Source organism: Neophocaena asiaeorientalis, unplaced genomic scaffold (genome assembly GCF_003031525.2).
Source record: "Neophocaena asiaeorientalis asiaeorientalis breed wild unplaced genomic scaffold, Neophocaena_asiaeorientalis_V1.1 scaffold43, whole genome shotgun sequence".
Taxonomy (NCBI): domain Eukaryota; kingdom Metazoa; phylum Chordata; class Mammalia; order Artiodactyla; family Phocoenidae; genus Neophocaena; species Neophocaena asiaeorientalis.
In genome coordinates, this window is record NW_020173674.1 from 9,204,001 (window position 1) to 9,224,501 (window position 20,501).

The following is a 20,501-nucleotide window of genomic DNA, read 5'->3' on the forward strand; positions in this document are numbered from 1 at the left end:
AAATTTCCCCTAGACAGCTATTAAGCTATGAAAGTTCTCTCAACACTGGACTATTGTACACAAAAGGCACTCTAGAAACATCTTCCTATCTCTTTTCCGGGTAGTCAAATGTGTGTGTCATATTCAAGCTGTGTTCACTGCAGCTACTTTGAATCCCAGCCTACATTACTCTATCACTGGGGTACCTCTTAGGGACCCAGTTTGACAGTGCAAGCCAGGGGATGCAGATAAATTCAACATCAGCCTCAGGTCAAGGCCATGGAAAGGAAGCCTCCTTCAGCCATAAATATGCTATACCATAATCTTGACTAGGAAACATTCAGTTCATCCTGCTGTGTTTTTTTGTTTTTTTGGGGGGGTATGCGGGCCTCTCACTGCTGTGGTCTCTCCTGTTGCGGCACACAGGCTCTGGACGCGCAGGCTCAGCGGCCATGGCTCACGGGCTCAGCCGCTCCGCGGCATGTGGGATCTTCCTGGTCCGGGGCACGAACCCGTGTCCCCTGCATCCACAGGCGGACTCTCAACCACTGCGCCACCAGGGAAGCCCAAGAATTTGCATTTCTAATGAGTTCTTAGGTGATGCTGCTGTTGCTTCTCTGGGGACCACTCGTTGAGAGCCACTTATCTAGAAGGAGCTATTGAGATCTTGTCCTTTGAAAACTCATCCAAACCGACGTTTGTGACAATCTTCTTCATGGGATCTAGAGTAGGGGATTAGGAGGTTGGGAAATTTGTGCCAGTTTTGGTTTTCCTTTTTTTCCATTCAAGTGCTCCATGAATGATGAATGAGCTTTTGTTTAAGTGCCCAGTGTTAGAGTGCTCTTGGTTCAGTCCATCTGGGAGGGTAGGCTGGGGGGGAATTGAAATAGGCTGGGAACGATTAAAATTAGGCCCCCCCAAATAAATTTGCAGCACTGATAGCAGTTCTCAGTGAAGAGGCAGCTATTCCAAGAGGTGTCTATCAGCTAAGCTTCCTGCCATAGCACCACCCACATCTTTCCCAGGGAAATTCCCAGTGCTGATTATAGCCCTTTGGTGGGCTTTTCTGTCCACAGACTAAGTGAGGAGCATCTTACGGGCAGGAACCTTGACAGTTCTATTTGCAACACAAGGCCAGACCAGTGCCTGGCTCTCTGAAGATTTTCATAAATGTTTGTTGGATAAAGAACAAATGGTTCAGAAACTCCAAAAAACAAATTCCCAGAAGTCTGGGGCAATAGCTCTTGGGAAGAATGAAACTGGAGTGGCCTGGATGTTTGTGAGCTGATCAGTGAGCACAACTTATTGCTATGGGAGAAAAACCCTGGATTTCAGATAGAGGTGCCCGGAATCCATTTTCCTGGCAGAGTCACATTGGTACCTACTTGAGGGTTGTGGCTTAGAGGTAGTAACAGCCCCATGATGGGCACCATCTGGGCTGTTGTGTTCAGTGCTTTATGCTCTGGGCCTGGCACAGAGCCTGGTACACAGTAACTGCTCAAAATGTTTTTTTTTTAACTTTAAAAACATTTTATTTAATTTATTTTTTTATTTTTGGCTGTGTTGGGTCTTTGTTGGTGTGCGTGGGCTTTCTCTAGTTGCAGCGAGCGGGGGCTACTCTTCGTTGCAACATGTGGGCTTCTCATTGTGGTAGCTTCTCTTGTTGTGGAGCACGGGCTCTAGGTGCACAAGCTTCAGTAGCTGTGGCTCGCGGGGTCTAGAGCACAAGCTCAGTAGTTGTGGCACACGGGCTCAGTAGTTGTGGCTCGTGGGCTCTAGAGCGCAGGCTCAGTAGTTGTGGCGCACGGGCTTAGTTGCTCCGCGGCCTGTGGGATCTTCTGGGAACAGGGCTAACTCGTGTCCCCTGCATTGGCAGCCGTATTCTTAACCACTGTGCCACCAAGGAAGCCCTCAAAATGCTTATTGAATAAAAAATGGACGAACTTCATTCAGATGGGGGAGCTTCAGCATCAGACGGGTTGGGCTGAGGTTTGGGGGTCCTGAGGATACTGATGGATAGTAATTATAATTCAAAGCTCAACATCTGAAAAAGAGAACATACTTATATAAGGAAGGATCCTTCTCTAGATTAATCAACCCTAAGAAGTCTAACCTGAATACATTTTCAGCTGAAAAATACATTTTCATGTAAGGGGTGTATTTGTTATAGACAAAGCATGGCAAAGTATAAAGGACAAAATAAAAATGGCTATAATTCTGCCACTTGGAGATACTCACAGTTAAATTTTTTGGTATATTTCTCCCTTTCACTATTAAGATGCTCTATTTCTTACTTTTTCACCGCAGGTAGCATTATTTGTGAGCATTTCCATGCTATTAAATGTTGTACTACTAGAAATAATACTTCAGGGAACATTTTTATACATTAGTCCTTATTTGCATTTTTGATTAATCCTCTAAGAAAAATCCATAAAGTAGATTTTTTAGGTCAAAGGTTATGCATGATACATGTTGGAGGTGGAGCAGGAAATAAGTTATGTTTCAAGAGTATCGATGAATTACGACTTTCCTCCTACCAAGAGTTCACAAAAAATATGAGAATTGTTTCTAAAATAGTTTCGGAGAGCCACAGGTTTTTAATGGAGTCGATCGCTGTGTTACTGCCTTGGACAGGATTCCAGTCATCAGTCCCTTTGAAATGTTTCCCTGCATAATAAGCACATAGCATGCAAATTTCTAAATCCAGAAAGGAAAGAGCAAATAAATAAGCTTCTAAAATGTGAGGCCCTTTAAGAAACCAAGTAAGCTACACAATGCTTACTGGAATTAGGCAACTCTGCAAGGCAGGCTGGGTAAATTCTCAAGATGACAGGCCACTAAACTGTTTCTCTAGGGACAATAAGGGACCCTGCTTGGCACCCATTTTGGGAGAAGTGGAGAAAGCACACAGGCAGCCAGCCAAAAGCTTTAGTGCCTCATTGGAATTCATCTGGGGTCCGGTGGGCATCTGTCTTTGGACTGTTTTGTTCACTGTTTGTCCCTGTGCCTGGCAAGGAGCCACAACACCACACTGTAGGCTTCACAACCACACACTCTCCCCTGAATATGTTTCCCTGATTTCACTGGGCACAACCTGATGTGGCACTGTCGTGCTGGGAGGTGCTCAGAGGAATATGAAAGCTCTCAAAAATCCAAGGTGACTGTAGGGAGATTATCAACTAGCTGTAGACACCGGACAGATTGTATTAGTCAGAGTTTCTGGTTGCATACATTGGTACCCATCTGGCTAGATGAGGCTTGTGAAATAAAAAATTATATATATATATATATATATATATATATATATATATATACATATATATATATCATATATATATAGCAGTCCCACAAAGCTAAAATATATATGTGTGTGTGTGTGTTCCTGACACAGGGCTCCTAAAACCCTTGTAAATCCCTAAGTGATAAGAACACTAGGAACATCTTTTGTTCTAATGAGGTGACTCTAGGTGGGCTCCTGGGTGAACCCTGGGTGGGAGCTGCTCACCAGAAAGACCAAGCCGTGATCTGAAGTGTGGAATTTTCAGCCCCATCCATCATCCTCCAGAGAGGGGAGAGGGGTGGGAAATGGAGCTAATAATTGATCATGTCTACAAGAGGAAGCCTCCATAAAATCCCAATAGTATGGGGTTCAGTGAGCTTTCAAGTTGGTGAATACATCCCCGTACTGGGAGGGTGGCGCACCCCAACTCCACAAGGACAGAAGCCCCTGCACTCGGGACCCCGCCCCACCCCCCAGACCTCGCCCTATGTACTCTTCATCTGTCTCTTCATCTATATCCTTTATCGTATCCTTTAATAAACTGGTAAATACATTTCCCTGAGTTCTATGAGCCACTCTAGCAAAGTAATTGAACCTTATGGTGGCGGGGGTGGGGGGAGGGTGTGTGGATCATGGGAACCCCTGATTTGTCCCCATGTTTGACAGAAGTTGTGGGTAACCTGGGGTCCTACCCCTGCGATTGGCATTGGAAGTGGGGTGGGAGCAGTCTTGTGGGACTGAGCCCTTAACCTGTGGCAGAGTGTCAGAACTGAGTTAAATTGTAGGACACCCAGCTGGTGAGAAGTATTGTGAAAGTGGTAATAGTATGAGAGCAAAGGAGACATACAGGAGCAAAGGACAGAAGGAGACATACAGAGCAAAGACTTGTAGGTTTTTCCAATACAAAGGTGCACAAGGACTTATTAGAGAATATTAAGAACCTCTGGGATGCTCTAAATCCACGCAGATGGGAAAAATAACCAACCACGCGATGGGGCTTACTCTAGGCTCCAAAGAACATACCTTCACCAACTTGCTAGGCACCCTCATTAGTCACCTTCCCTTGGGATTGGACACCTGTCTCTCCAGCTCTGCTTCCCCTGGCCACCAGGGACCTTGGCTACTTGGCTACCAGGAGCACATTCCCCCCGCCACTTCTTCACCTTGCTCATTTGTGAAGCCACAACTCACGTGGATGCATCTGGTTGGTGGAACCCAGGTCATGGGCCCCCACCTTAGCTGCAAGGAAGTCTAGGAATGCCCAGTTTGGAGTTTCTACTGTGGGAAGGCATGCTTCATATAAAAATATTGCCAAGGGCTTCCCTGGTGGCGCGGTGGTTGAGAGCCCGCCTGCCGATGCAGGGGACAATGTTTGTGCCCTGCTCCGGGAAGATCTCACATGCCGCGGAGCGGCTGGGCCCGTGAGCCGTGGCTTCTAAGTCTGCGCGTCCGGAGCCTGTGCTCCGCAACGGAAGAGGCCACAACAGTGGGAGGCCCCCGTACCGAAAAAAAAAAAAAAAAATTGCCAAAATGTAGGGGGAATCTTGAAAAGATTGGGTAGCTGCAAATGACAAATATCCATTATCCAATGAATGAAAACTACTGGGGCAAAAAAAAGCAACACAGTCAAAGATTTTGTGGCATAAATTATTTGGGTATTAGAGGATTTCAGAGAAAGGAAAGGAACTTGTGAGCAGTGGTTTGGCACAGACAATCTTGAATTTGGTACAAAGGAAATAAAGGATTTGAATTGGAAGAGGAAACAGAAACAGAGGGCATTTCAGGTGGGAAATTCAGCTTGGGCAAAGGCATGGAGAAGGAGGGGGCTGTATAATTTGTTGTCCAAACCAGCACACTTGAGGGTAAAAGTGTAACCGAGCAGGACCCTATGAGGCCTTCCCAGGACAGATCCCCCCATGTCCTGTGCCTGCCTTTTGTTTTCATAAAAACTTTAGATTCCTAGGTCTTCCCGAGTTCCAAAGAATAGATTTAATCAAAGTGTGAAAATGCAGAAACAAAGGAAAACATTCAAGCAAGACAAAAAAATAATAGTTTAACCATTAAACAAAGTCGAGGACCTTTAGTTCCTCCTCAGGGGCTAAGATAATATTCTGAGCCATGTCCTTTGAGCTGTTTTGCAAATACAGAAACCCCCACCAGGTGGGAGAAGTTAACTGTATGCTGACCATGAACATGTGGACCCCAGACTGGTTGGAACCAGAAGGTTGATGATGTTGACTCCTGATTGCCTCACCACCAACCGATCAGAAGAATGTCCACGAGCCGATTGTGTACCCTGCAACCCTCTCTCTCACCCAGTCTTTAAAAACCTTTCTCTGAAAGCCATTGGATAGTTCAGGCCTTTTGAGTGTTAGCTGCCTGGACTCCTTGCTTGGCGCCCTGCAATAAACCTTACACTTTCCTTCACCACAACCCAGTGTCAGTAGATTGGCTTTACTGCAAGTGGATGAGTGGACCCAAGTTTTGTTTGCTAACAAAATGAGGCACTCTAAAAAATTATACTGGGACAGGGCTTCCCTGGTGGCACAGTGGTTGAGAGTCCGCCTGCCGATGCAGGGGACACGGGTTCGTGCCCCGGTCTGGGAAGATCCCACATGCCAAGGAGTGGCTGGGCCCGTGAGCCATGGCCGCTGAGCCTGCGCGTCCGGAGCCTGTGCTCCACAACGGGAGAGGCCACAACAGTGAGAGGCCTGTGTATCGCAAAAAAAAAGGGGGGGAACAAGCCAAAAGGAGCAGAACAATAACAAAATATAAAGAATAAAATAAAATTAGAAAAATAAAAGATTAGAAAAAATATATATAAATGAATCAGCAACAACAAGGTAAAACAAAAGGTAAATCAGCAACAACAAGGTAAAACAAAACCCCAACCTAAAAGAAGAAAAAAGAAAAAAAAAAGGCCTTGGCTACGTGGAAGGGGAGAGGCAGCACCTGTGGAGTGTGGAGTTCCGGAGTTTGGAGGTAAGCCCTGGGTGAGGGTGTGTGGGTGGGGTTTTGCCCAGCGGTTGGAGGGAGTCTCAGAAGGGGTCTCCGAGTGTAGAGGTGGGGCCCTGGGTGTGTAGGGGCGGGGCTTGGGCTCCGCACTGTAGGAGGGAGGCTCCGAGGGCAGAGGATTAGGAGCAGGAGCCCAAGAGGCTCCCCGGTGCCTAAGTGGACAGGGAAAGCACTGCCATGTTCCCTTCCTGTCCTCTGCGCCACCCCCTCTTGGTCTCCCCCAGGGTCTCCCCTGTCATCGCTGGACCCCTAACCGTGGGTGGGTCCCCCTGGGTGCAGGAACTCCTCCCCTCCCCCAGCCGCCCTTCAGGGGTGCTGGTCCCGTCCTGCTTCCACTTCTCCTCCCCCCTCACTCCCCCCCACACCCCACGTCCTACCCAGTCGCTGGGGGTTCCTCCCGTCCCCTTAGGTGTCCGTGGTCCCCCACCGGTGCCTGGTAGGTACCCTAGTTGTGCGGAGACGTGAATTCTGCGTCCTCCTAGTCCGCCATCTTGACTCCACCCCCATACTCATTCTTTTTTTTGAATTTTAAAGAATTTTAATACATACTTAATATGAACTATTTCAGTCCCTCTTAACATGTAAGACCCTGACTCAAAGTACTTTTATACCGTTATTTTCAAGTATTGCACAATATAGGTACAAAATTAATATTTATGATTACATTTTCTTCCACAATATATAGCGAAAATCTTTAAACCTTTAACAGAAAATACATTTTTTCAAAAAGCAAATATTCGTACATTTTAATTCCACCACTAAAGGAATATCCTGTACACAATTTAGAATAGTTGATGTCCTTAAAATGGGTATTTTACAATTTCAGTAAAAACAATACAGCCTGAAGCTGCTGCTGCCACAGATCCCTGTAGTAAAAAGATATAAATGCAATACCATGTCGTAGAAACAATATATATATAACCTTAGATATTTTACAAACTTTGTACTAAAATAAATTATACAATTAGAAGAGACCAATAAACCCACTTATTAGTGCCATTTTTTTTTTTCTTTTTTTTGTGGTACACGGGCCTCTCACTGTTGTGGCCTCTCCCGTTGCGGAACACAGGCTCCGGACGCGCAGGCTCAGCGGCCATGGCTCACGGGCCCAGCCGCTCCGCGGCACGTGGGATCCTCCCGGACCGGGGCACGAACCCGTGTCCCCTGCATCGGCAGGCGGACTCTCAACCACTGCGCCACCAGGGAAGCCCTGTGCCAATTTTTTATGAAGGAAAAAAAATCAGCCATGTCCTTGCTATATCTTAAATACTATAAGAGGCCATATCTGAGAGTATACTTTAAAATATACAGTCAGTATAAAATAACTTTGTAAAAAAAAAATAACAACTTTGTGCTTGGTTCGCAATGAAAAATGATGCATGTTTTATTTTTGTAACCAAGCTTGAATGTATCCTTACTATAAGCTTAAAAAAAAATCTCAAGGAGGTTATAAAAAAAAAAAAATCCCCCTTGGGCCTGAGCATTTTAACTTGTACGATACATCTTTTCTTTTTTTTTAGTTAGCCATAACAGGCTGGAATGGCTGGTTGGAATACTGCATGTTATTTAAGCTAAAATTCAAGCCATCTACAAAAGACTTCTCGTGGAGGCCTCCATAGGCCACAAACACATCAAAGGCATTACTGTACTGGAGAGGACTGAGGTTAAGGGGGCTGTCACCTGGGAACATTCCACTGGTACTACTACCTTGACCCTGCATATTAGGAAAAATAAATTCCTTGGCGTCAGGAGAAAGAGCGGAGGTTTTCTGCTGTCGCTGCTGCTGCGGTGGTGGTGAAGGCGGTGGCTGGGATGGCTGTTGCTGTAGCCGTGGCTTCTGCTGGCTACCCAGGCCAAGCCCATGCCGAGAGTGCCCTGAGGAAGAGATGGCTTTCTGCTTCAGGAGGTCATTCACGTTCAAGCCGAGGTTGATAGGGGAAGTACGTGCAACCTTGTTGCTTCGGCCACTATTCTTCATTCTGGTAGAGCCGAACTTGGTGGCAGCAAAAGTGGCAGTGGTAAAGGTTAAAGGCTGAGTGGACCGGGGCATGAAGGGAGGGCTTACAGCAGCAGAGTGACCAAAGGGAGGAGATGGAGAGCTGGACGCTGATGAGGCTGGGTCACTTGTGGGCATAAAACCCAGGACCTGGGCTTCCCTGGTGGCGCAGCGGTTGAGAGGCCGCCTGCCGATGCAGGGGACACGGGTTCGTGCCCCGGTCCGGGAAGATCCCACATGCCGCGGAGTGGCTGGGCCCGTGAGCCATGGCCGCTGAGCCTGCGCGTCCGGAGCCTGTGCTCCGCAACGGGAGAGGCCACAACAGTCAGAGGCCCGCGTACTGCAAAAACCAGCAACAACAAAAACCCGGGGCCTCTGGGTTAAAGCTGTTTTTGAGCTCCTTTTCCAACTCACATCCATTTTCATTATTATCATCCACATAAAACACCTTCACTGGTCCCTTTTCACCAGTTTGGTAGGAAACCTCAAATGGGTCGATCCAAACAGTAGGATCCTACGGCAGATTGCCACGAACACCATCAGTGCCCAAACCACTCTCTTTGGAGGCTTGTTCAATCACTGGGTCCACTTTCTCCCCTGCGTGTATACATCTAAACCCTGATCCTTCGTATGGCTTTTCAGGATACCAGTGCCCTTCATATTTCTTCTTAAGAAATCTTCCAAGCTCTTCACCAAAACTGTTGACACGTCTCCTGGGAGGGGGCTGCTTCCACCACAGACCCGGCAGCTGGGCAGGGGCACGGGAGGGTAGGCGGCGGTGAGCCGGCCGGGCCGAGGGCACGCCGACGCCGCCAGGCGGCGCTCGCCCCTTCTGGCTTGGGGTGGCGAGGACGGGGTCAGGGGAGCGCGCTCACTTCTCCGCACAGCCCGGTGCCTGGCCCAGCGTCCCCGTAGAGCGCCCACTCCGCGCCACGCCGGGGCTTTCCTCCTTCTCCCCTACACTCATTCTTTAAAGGCTAAACTTCTGGCCTCTGAGGAGGGGGAGGAAGGGGCTTTTTGTCTGACTGTGGGATCAGAGAAGCGATGTAGCTGTTTAACTTGGTATATAATGTTCAACCAACAACAATTGCTTGGGTTACGGATTGGGTTCAAAGGCCCCCAACAAAACCTGACCAAGTGGTTTCGCAAGGTAAGTGTTGATTTTTAAAAAGAGTATAACACGAAATCTAGTGGGAGTGATCCAGGCTGCTGCAGCGGTGGTGCACCCCATTTTCTGCCGTTCTCAGCATGTGACTTTCCTGTTTCTGGCATCCTTCTGGGCACTTTGATCACTACTGGGCAGGAGGAATGGGGAAGGGCGAAGGGGAAAGCTCATGCCTACTAGGTTTGTCCCCTTAATTCAAGAAGGCATCCTTAGAAGTCCCCAAGTGGACTTTTCATTGGCCAGAAATGGGTCCCATGGCTGCCCCTAGTGGCAAGAGTCTCAGGGTGGAGTGTTTTTTGGTCTGTTTTCAGATGGCCTTTATTTAATTCAAAAAGGAGTTTTTATTTTTAACAGGGCACCCTGTATCCCTGAATAAAACCAAGTTCTCTGGGTAGGAAAGAAGGGTGACAGGATACTAGGTAGACAGCCTGAAGCTGCTGTCACCCCTGTCTCCCCACCTTTGGTAATTCCTGTGCTCCAAGTACGGAGCTTCTCAGGGCTTCACCTGAGCAAATTGATTCACCTCTAGGTAGATTGTAACTTCCTTTCATCAGCCATTTGCTTTCCATCTTCCAAAGTGACCTTTTTTACCTGCCAGGGCCTTCTCTCCATTTCTCCCTGTCCTTGTGGCTAATATACTTTTTAACATCGTCTGTTATCATTTTAGTAGGATTTGGAAGGGAGGGATGACCAATTTGTGTGACTGATAACACCATTTAAAATCAGAGGTTGCCTAGAGCTCCAAGGAGGTGATCCTAAACACAGTGGCTCTTGGTTTTCTAGGAGGAGAGGAAGTGGGAGGGCTCCCAGGGGCAGAGTGAGGAGGTGGGACCAGAGCAGGAGGAAGTGGGCGGGGCAGGGTGGGGCGAGTTAGCAGGACAGAGGAACGGATTGAAGGGGAGGGAGGGAAGGAGGAAGAGAAGAAACGTAAGGAACAGCTAACATTTCCTGAAGGTTCACGAGGAGGAGCCACCAGCGCACTGCTTTACAACCTTCATCTCTTCTAACCTCAGCCACTCTGCGGACAACCCAACTCCCCCCTGGTCTTTGGCCGTAGTGGCCAGAGTGTGTCTGTTTCATTCTCTTGTCTATGGCTTTAGGTCCTCCCAGGGTTACTGGGTAGCAACTCCCCAGCCCCACCACTCTCAACCACGTGGGGAAAAGGCTTTCCCACAGGTCCCACTGGGGCAGAGTGGGAATCGGTGAGCTCCCTCCAGACCTTCTAGGGTGTGCAGAAGTCTTGTGGGGGGGGGACTTCCCTAGTGGTCCAGTGGCTAAGACTCTGTGCTCCCAATGCAGGGAGCCTGGGTTCGATCTCTGCTTGGGGAACTAGGTCCCGCATGCCACAACTAAAGATCCTGCATGCCGCAATGAAGATTCCACACGCAGCAATGAGATCCTGTGTGCCACAACTGAGAACTGGCGCAGCCAATAAAAAGAAAACAAAACACAAAAACGTCTTGGGGTTGCTGCCCCCCCCTCCCCCCAGGACTTTCATACAAGAAATGGGACTCAGACCTCTCTATTCTGAGATTCCCGAACTCATTTAGGAGTTCGAGTACCCCTGACTCCAGGAGATGAATTTGTTGAGAAACAGGTCATGAGGCAGCTTTTAGGACCTCCACATAAACATGTCCCGTGATTGTTCTTAGACGATCTTAGATCCAGCTTTCTCCTCTTCCCCGCTGACCAGAGGATTTTTAATCAGTCAGGATGGGAAATGTGTGAGTGCAGATAGATTCTGCCTGCGGTTGGATTCCTAGAAATAGTTTTTATTTATATCTGGACTGTGGTTTTTAAACTCAAAAGCCAAAAATTTGAGGTCTGCAAGTCTCATTGGTAGTGCAGTCATGCTATAAAGAGAAATACGGGAGAGGGAAAGAAGGCACATAAATTTATTCCACGCTGTACAGTTAAAAAAAAAAAGATATAGGAGAATTGAAAGTGAAAAGTAATAGTCTTCTGTCCCCCTGCCCCCTCCACTTCTCCAGTCCCTGGCATTACTGCCAGGAGGCAACCCTTTAAATTTTTTCTTTATTTTACTTTATTTTTATTGAAGTGTAGTTGATTCAAAATATTATGCTAGTTTCAGATGTACAGCAAAGTGATTCCATTATATATAATACATATATATGTAAATTCTTCAGATTCTTTTCCATTCTAGGTTATTACAAGATATTGGATATAGTTTCCTGTGCTATGCGGTAGGACCTTGTTGTTTATCTAATTTATATCTGTTTTGTGTCTGTTAATCCCATACTCCTCTCTCCCCTTCCCCCTTTGGTAACCATAAATTTGTTCTCCATGTCAGTGAGCCTGTTTCTGTTTTGTAAATAAGTTCACTTGTATTGTACTTTGGATTCCACATGTAAGTGATATCATATAATATTTGCCTTTTCTGACTTAGTTCACTTAGTATGATAATCTCTAGGTCCATCCAAGTTGCTGCAAATGGCATTATTTCATTCTTTTTTTTTTTTTTTTTTTGCGGTACGCGGGCCTCTCACTATTGTGGCCTCGCCCGTTGCGGAGTGCAGGCTCAGCGGCCATGGCTCACGGGCCCAGCCGCTCCGCGGCATGTGGGATCTTCCCGGACCGGGGCACGAACCCATGTCCCCTGCATCGGCAGGCGGACTCTCAACCACTGCGCCACCAGGGAAGCCCTATTTCATTCTTTTTTAATGGTTGAGTAATATTCCATTCTATATGTATATATCACATTTTCTTTATCCATTGCTCTGTTGATGGACATTTAGGTTGCTTCCATGTCTTGGCTGTTGTAAACAGTGCTGCAGTGAACATTGGGGGTATGTGTGTATCCTTTCGGACCATGTTTTTCTCTGGGTATATGCCCAGGCATGGGATTGCAGGATGATACAATAGGTAACTCTATTTTTAGTTTTCTAAGGCACCTCCATACTGTTCTCCACAGTGGCTGTACCAATTTGCATTCCCACCAACAGTGTAGGAGGCTTCCCTTTTCTCCACACCCTCTCCAGCATTTATTGTTTGTAGATTTTTTGATGATGGCCATTCTGACTGGTATGAGGTGATATCGTATTATAGTTTTGATTTACATTTCTCTAATAATTAACGATGTTGAACATCTTTTCATGTGCCCCTTGCCATCTGTATGTCGTTGGAGAAATGTCTATTTTAGGTCTTCTGCCCATTTTTTGAGTGGGTTGTTTGTTTCTATGATATTGAGCTGCATGAGCTGTTTGTAAATTTTGGAGATTAATCCCTTGTCAGTCTCATCGTTTGCAAATATTTTCTCCCATTCTGTGGGTTGTCTTTTTGGTTTGTTTATGGTTTCCTTTGCTGTGCAAAAGCTTTTGAGTTTAATTAGGTCCCATTTGTTTATTTTTGTTTTTATTTCCATTACTCTGGGAGACGGATCGAAAAAGATATTGCTGCAATTCATGTCAGAGAGTGTTCTGCCTATGTTTTCCTCTAAGAGTTTTATAGTGTCCAGTCTTACATTTAGGTCTTTAATCCATTTTGAGGTTATTTTTGTGTATGGTGTTAAAGAGTGTTCTAATTTCATTTTTTTACATGTAGCTGTATCAGAGTGGCTGCGGGTGGAGAAAGCACCCCCCAGTGGCCAACATTATAATCGCAAGTCCTCTACCAGGGGATCCTTAAGGGAACAGTGCCGGATTGTGGCCAGAGAGCTGTAACCGCGTCCTGTACCTCTGGACTGGAGTGGATGGCAGAAGCTGGCCTGGAGGACACCTGCTTAATTTCATCTACCCCTGGGAAGGGCAGTAAGAAATGATGCCTCTCTGAAAGAAGTCCTTTCAGCCTAGGCTGTAAATTCCCAGCCAAAGGAGTGTCTCATTTATCCCATTAGAAAAGGGCTGAGATTCAAACCCTGCTATCACCATGTTCCTCACCCTCCTTTATCAGCCACGGCACAAACGTTATTAATAAACTGCTTGGCAAAAAGCCTGCGACAAAGAGGGAGGGGATGCCAGACACAATCGCTGCCCCTGGAGAACTACAGTCTAGGATGAGAAGATGATAGATAAAAAGATATTGATATTGACAAATTTAAAGCATAGGGTTAGTAATACATTAATAGAACAAACAGCTCAAATGGCATAGAAATTATCTGATCCTTGCAGGTTAGTGAAAATTATTTAGTAAATCCATCTGGTCTGGGGGCTTTTTGTGAGTTAGATCAGGGGTCAGGAAGTCATGGGCCATGGGTCAAATCTGGCCCTACACCTGTTTTTGCATGGCCTGAAAGCTAAGAATAGATTATACATTTTTTAAATGATTGAGAAAATCAAAGGAGGAATAATATTATTCATTTATTTATCTTGGAAAACTATTTTTTTATTGAAGTATATCTGACGTATAACATTGTGTAAATTTAAGGTGTACAACAGGTTAATCTGATACATTTATATGTTGTAATATGATCGCCAGTGTAGCAATAATTAGCATGTCTGTCGCGTCATATAATTATCATTTCTTTTTAGTGGTTGGAATGGTTAAGTTCTAGTCTCTTAGCAGGTCTGATGATTATAATATAATATTGTTGTCTGTATTCATTATCTGTGCATTAGATCTCTAGGGCTTATTTACTACTTGTTGCAAGTTTGTGTCCTTAAACGACATCTGTCTTATACCCCCATCCCCCATCCCCTGGTAACCACCATTTTACTTTCTGTTTCTACACGTTTGACTTTTTTCGATTTAGCGTATGAAGATATCATACAGTATTTGTTTTTCTCTGTCTGACTGATCTCACTTAGCATAATGTCTCAAGCTCCATTCCTGTTGTCACAAATGGCAGGATGTCCTTTCTCACGACTGAATAATATTCTGTGGTATATAAATATATACCGCATCTTCTTTATCCGTTCGTCCACTGATGGGCACTTAGGTTGTTTCCATATCTTGGATCTTGTGAATGATGCTGCAGTGAACCATGGGAGTGCAGATATTTCCAAAAGAAGAATAATACATTGTGACACTTGGAGATTATGTGAAAATCAAATTTCAGTGTCCATAAATAAAGATTTATTGGGAGATGACCATGCTCATTTGTTACAGACTGTTTTCATGTTACAGTGGCCGAGTTGAGTAGTTGCAGTAGAGACCTGTGTGTCCCATCAAGCCTAGAATATTTACTACCTGGCCCCTTACGGAAAAAGTTTGCTGACCCTGAGGCAGACGACTGACACCTTTTAATTTCTTCTATGCTTATTATCCTATTCAGAAACATAGTAAGAGTAAGAGAGGAGGATTTTCTCCTTTGCCATGTTGAGCAGGCAGTGCTGACGGCATAGCCAATGAGAGATGGTATGTAGATAGCAAATATCTCAATGAGATTGTCATTAGATTCCCATTAGTGTAGAGCAGGAAAATCTTAAAATGAAGCCTGAGTTTTCCATTGCTGTGCGTTACAAGGTCAAGGGCCCGCACTGAAATCCCGTAGTGTGTGTCTGCTTAGGGCAATCCTGGCAACCTTACTTGTTTCTTCTGAGCTGGACTATTGCCCTCCCTCTGCTCAAATAAATCCAGACCATTCTCTTCCAGGAGCCACTTCAGAATATGTTCCTTGCCATCGCTCAATGGAAAGAAATGATGTATGTGAGAGTATTGTGTGAAATGTGGACTAGAATAAAATGTTGGCTATTGTTATTTTACACAAATGCGATTGTCTGGGTTTGTCTGGTTTGCTTGATCAACCCTGGCACAGCCTTTCCTGCTGCTTGCTGAAGTCCTATTTCTGGTTATCCTGGGTTTCATCTCTGCTGCTGATGTCGGGTTCTGTCCTTTGGGTGGAGGAGAGGATGCCTGCAGACCCAGAGCTGCTGTTTATAATCAACATTACTGTTGTTTTATTTTTGTTAACAGAGCTCATCCTCTTTGTCTGATGGAACTCAGCTACCTTCCATCAATGTACAATGACCAAGGACATTGTGATGCCTTTGGGAAACGGTTGATGGGGGGACGCAACAGCAACTAGGGTGTCAACGACAAAGTCCCAGGTTCCCATCCTCCTATATCCAGGCTAACTGCCAAGCCTCCGGGTAAATGTCTAAGTGTCCTAGACAAGGCATCCTGTATTTCCCTTTCGGTTTTGGACTCTGTCATCGCTGCTCCAGGCAATTCTGTTAATCATTTCCTTTGTCAAGTTTACCCAGGGTTGGGCAGATCCCATGAGCAGATTCCCTTAAACTCACACGCCCCTGACTTGTAAGCCAGAACCATCAACTTTCAGTGGGAACTGTGCAGGCTGGAGATGCCTCAAACCAGCGGACACTCTCCGTAGCTGTATGGTCTAGTGGGAGTTTAACACTGGCCTATTTTATGCTTGGGCAATGAGGCTTTGTGTCCAAATTCATGATTTTATATTATCTCTATGTCCGTCATTGTGGGGGGACCCAGAAGTTATAGTAACAGTCTCTAAAGGCAACACCCTGATAAAGTCCAGAGAATTTGCCAACGATGTTCTCTCCTTCTGCCCCATTCCGTCACCCACTCACTCCTCCACGCACTCCATTCCAGCCACTGCCACAGTCGACCACTGGAACTCTTCTCTCCAAGGTTGACAGTGTCCACTCAACCACTAAGTTTAAAAGACAGTTTTTCATTCTTACCTTGCATTTCATATCTGTCCTCAAAACCTCCTCTTCCTTACCTCCTGTGATCTTGCACCCGGGAGGATTAGAACACCCATCTCCAGATGCTGCAGGGTCAGTGTTAGGTGTGACCCTCACTCTGGAATTCTGGTGTGTCTGAAGCAACCTCCACATTAGTCAACGGAAGGAGTAATGCTCAGTAGGAACCCCACCGCCAGATCCTGTAGGAAGGCAGGCAGAGGAGCTGAAGCCTTTGTGATGTGGCCTTGGTTAGTTAGCCAGATTACAACCTGAACTCACACCTGCATGAGAATGCCTGCCCTCTCTCTCAGCAGACATGTTCACTTCCTGTTTCAGAGGAGACAGAAGCCACAGGCTGGATTCCAAGCGGTCACGTCTAATGAGCCCTTTTCCTGCTTTATCTTGCTTGACTCTGCAGATTTTACTTCACCCCTCCTTTCCATTGTGAGCCCTCTTGTGTCTCTGCCCTTATTTATTTATTTAAAGAAGTTGTTGTGGGTAGGAGTTTACTAATTAATTAATTTATTTTGGCTGTGTTGTGTCTTCGTTTCTGTGCAAGGGCTTTCTCTAGTTGTGGCGAGCGGGGGCCACTCTTCATCGCGGTGCGCGGGCCTCTCACTATCGCAGCCTCTCTTGTTGCGGAGCACAGGCTCCAGACGCGCAGGCTCAGTAGCTGTGGCTCACGGGCCCAGCTGCTCCGCGCCATGTGGGATCCTCCCAGACCGGGGCTCGAACCCGTGTCCCCTGCATTAGCAGGCAGATTCTCAACCACTGCGCCACCAGGGAAGCCCTCTGCCCTTATTTTATAAGTCTCCTTGGTGGCTTCCCTTCCTTCTGTTTGTCTAGACTTTTCTGACAGTCAGTTCTCTTCTCTCTTCATGAGCTTGGTAATTTAAACCACACTCATGGCTTCACTTACAACTTTTATGATCACTAAAGCCCTGTCTCCAGCCCAGGGCTCTCTTGATAGCTCCACATCTGCTTGTTGGATGTTCACGGGCCTATTCTAGGTGCTTCCAGCTTGACAGATGGAACTCTGGTTCCTTCTTCCAGGCATCTTGTAGCACTCTGCCCCAGGCTCGACGTTTGTGCAGACACACGGTACTACCTGCAGCTCCCAGACACGTCATTCTCACCACTCCCTAGCGGCAATTATGTTGCTGCGTGTTTCCTCCACCTGGACCTCCCTTCTCTTCCTTATTCCCCATCCCCCAGTCTTCTCAAGATTAAGTTCAGAAGTCATTCCATCCAGGGTCACCTTCCTTGAGTCCCTTTGCTGTTACCCTGTGTGCACACCAGTGTGGAACTCATTACACAGAATTCGAACTGTGTGCTTCTCTTCTTCTTTCCTTGCTGGCTTGTGGTGAGCTCTCTGGGGACAGAATCCCAACGATAGCACAGCCCCACTCTCTTGCCATTCTGCTGTTGACTGAAGGAAAAACGCACAACATAAGAGCTGTGAGTTTGGGTTTTATTTGGGCACCTTACTGAGGACTCTAGCCTCTCAGGAGCTCTGAGAGAACCGCTCTGAAGAGGCAGGGGAGAAGCCAGTATACGTATATGATTTTTGGCTGTGGAGTACGTGCAGGCAAGCATACATCTCGGTAAGAGATTACGCGTGGTCACAAGGATCAGATATCTCAGTTAATGGTTTGGTATTTTTGTGTGTGTGTGTATGGGAAGATGCAGGAATCTGGGTTCATTAAAATTCTTCCCGAGATGTCTCTATCTAAGGGGACTGCTTCTCCAAAGCACAGAGTATCCTGTTATTGTTCTAATTTCCTCAGTGACTTAATCCTTGTAGGACTGGGTGGCGAGCAACACCCTTTGTTCCTCTTTGTTTACATTGCTCTGTGTGAGGGAGAAGCTTTTTTATTTTATTTTTTATTTTTTTGCGGTACGCGAGCCTCTCACTGTTGTGGCCTCTCCCGTTGCGGAGCACAGGCTCCGGACGTGCAGGCTCAGCGGCCATGGCTCACGGGCCCAGCCGCTCTGCGGCACGTGGGATCTTCCCGGACCGGGGCACGAACCCCTGTCCCCTGCATCGGCAGGCGGACTCTCAACCGCTGCGCCACCAGGGAAGCCCGAGAAGCTTTTTTAAAATCACAAATTATCCACTGATGTTAAAGTATATTTGAGAGTTCTGGCCAGAGGTTTGCTGTCTTGCTTGTGCAATCAAATCACTCGGGAGCTTTTAAAAAAGTACAGATTCTCCATGCTCCCCTTTCTGGAGATTTTGACTCAATAGATCTGAGGTAAATCCCAGACACTTGGACTATTTAAACTCCACTCGTGACTCTGTGGGGCAGCAGGACCGGGAACCACCGAGAAGGTCCTTTACTAACGAGGGACACTTTTATGGACTGCGTTATCAGTGAGCACATTGGCAGGGTTTGGTAAGTCCCAACCAGGGGGCGGCAGTGGTGCTATCCTCAGTCCCACAGGATGCTGGGGAGGTCCTGCGGCCAGCTCCCCCTCCGTCCCCAAGGAGCGGCGGGCACAGTGATGAGAACCGCGGAGATCTGGGTTCATATTGTTTGCAGTCTCAGATCGTATGACAGTTACTCTGTTTATATAAGTTAATGCAGTTTTCTCATTTGTAAAAGATGGCTAATAAAAGTGCCACACCACAGGTTTTATATGATGAATAAATTGTGTGTGTTTGTGTGTAAAATTTACCAGTCTGACACAAACTTAACTCTCAATAAAAGTTGACTACTATTTTCTTGTCCTTTTTGTCAAAAAACGTGTCATAGGCTCTTCCTAGTTTAGAGCACTGATGAAAGCCACATAATCACCAATTTTCAGAACTAGAAGGAAACCTAGATTCACTTCCTCTCTCTGAACTAGATGGAGAAGCAAACACAGCTCATGGTTTCTGAGTCTGTAGACCCATGGACCCAAGTATGCAGTCAAATCTCTCTTACAGCACTTGGAGCTGTGAGGAATTCTGCTGAACAGAGCTTGTGCTGGTGCAAGTATATTCCGTTACAAGGACGGGTATCTCTCAAAGAGGACTGTGTCCACACATTTTTATTACTCCAAAAGCTTTTCCCACCGGCTCAGGGATTTTTCAGCTCATAGCTTATCGTTTCTCATGTCTGCCTTCCTCCTTGCCTCGCTGGCTCTCTATTTCAGTTCAGCCTTCCCATCCTTGGGGAATTGGTCCCTCACTCCCAATGACTTGGTCAGTGTTCTCTTTTATGGCTGGGCTGGTACCATGCGTATCTTTGGCAGCAATGACGAGGTTGCGGTTTACAGCAGTAAACTCAGTTAATGGATGCGAGCCCCGTTGGACTTTAGCTCCATAATCGCAGGGGCAATATCTGGTTTTCTCTTCCTTGCTTAGAACAGTGCCTGGCCCAGAGAAGAGGAACAGCAGACATTCTTTGCTGGAAACATACAGTTGTCACCTTCCATACGTGCTCTTGGATTGCAAAAATATCTGCAGCTAATAGCAATGGTGGTAATAGAAAGAGTAGCAACATTTGATTGCTAACTATGGCCAGACACTGTAGAAACACAGTTTATTATATTTAATCCTTGCTACAAATGTATAAGCTATAAACTATTACAATTTCCATTGTATAGTTGAGGCAGCCAAGTGTAGAAAGCAAGAAACTTGCTCAAAATCGTACATTTTCAAAGCCAGAAAGTCCACCTCCAGCACTGATGACCTGTGCATTGTAAAGAAAGTGGTACTTTCAGGTTGGATGTCTAGTAGCGGTGACGTGTCAGGTGGACCGGAGGTGGATGCAAGTTAAATTCCATCTCAGTTGCCCCTTGCACCTCAGTTTCTGATCAAATAAATTTTCCTAGTGGAGGACTCCTCACTGTAGTTCCTTCATCTGTCTCTCTTTAATTCTCTTTTCCTTCTTTTGTTTTTTAGACAAGATTATATATTAACAACAGCAAACACCGGCATGGATGTAGGCACCAGAAATTCTCATTCAGTGGGAATGCAAAACAGTACAGCCACCTTCGAAGGCACTTTGTTAGTCTCTTAAAAATGAAACATACTCTCACCATATAAGCCAGCAATTAGGCTCTCTGCTGTTTACCCCAAAGAGTTGACAACCTATGTCCACATGAAAACCAGACAAGGATGTTTGTACCTGCTTTATTCATAGTTGCCCAACTTGGAAACAATCAAGATTTTTAAGTAAGTGAGTGGATAAATAAACCACGGCACATCAGACAATGGACTGTTACTCAGTACTAAAAAGAAATGAGCTATCAAACCTTGAAAAGACACGGAGGAATCTAAATGCATATCACTAAGTGAAAGAAGCCCATCTGGAAAAGGATGCATGCTGTATGATCCCCACTGTATGATATCCTGTAAAAGGTAAAACTGTGGAGACAGTAAAAAGAGCAGTGGTTTCCACAGGTTAAGAAGGAGGAAGAGAGGGTTTCCCTGGTGGCGCAGTGGTTGAGAGTCCGCCT

General features: G+C 46.1%; 1 protein-coding gene across 1 annotated transcript; it reads right to left on the minus strand.

The window, feature by feature from the left end:
- Positions 1 to 7,478: 7,478 nt before the first annotated feature.
- LOC112401995 (protein Tob1-like) lies at positions 7,479 to 10,084 on the minus strand. The gene is given in 3 exon segments (XM_024748524.1): positions 7,479 to 8,420; positions 8,644 to 9,140; positions 10,027 to 10,084. Coding segments are annotated over 3 exon segments (1,185 nt in total). The 3' UTR covers positions 7,479 to 7,790.
- Positions 10,085 to 20,501: the final 10,417 nt, after the last annotated feature.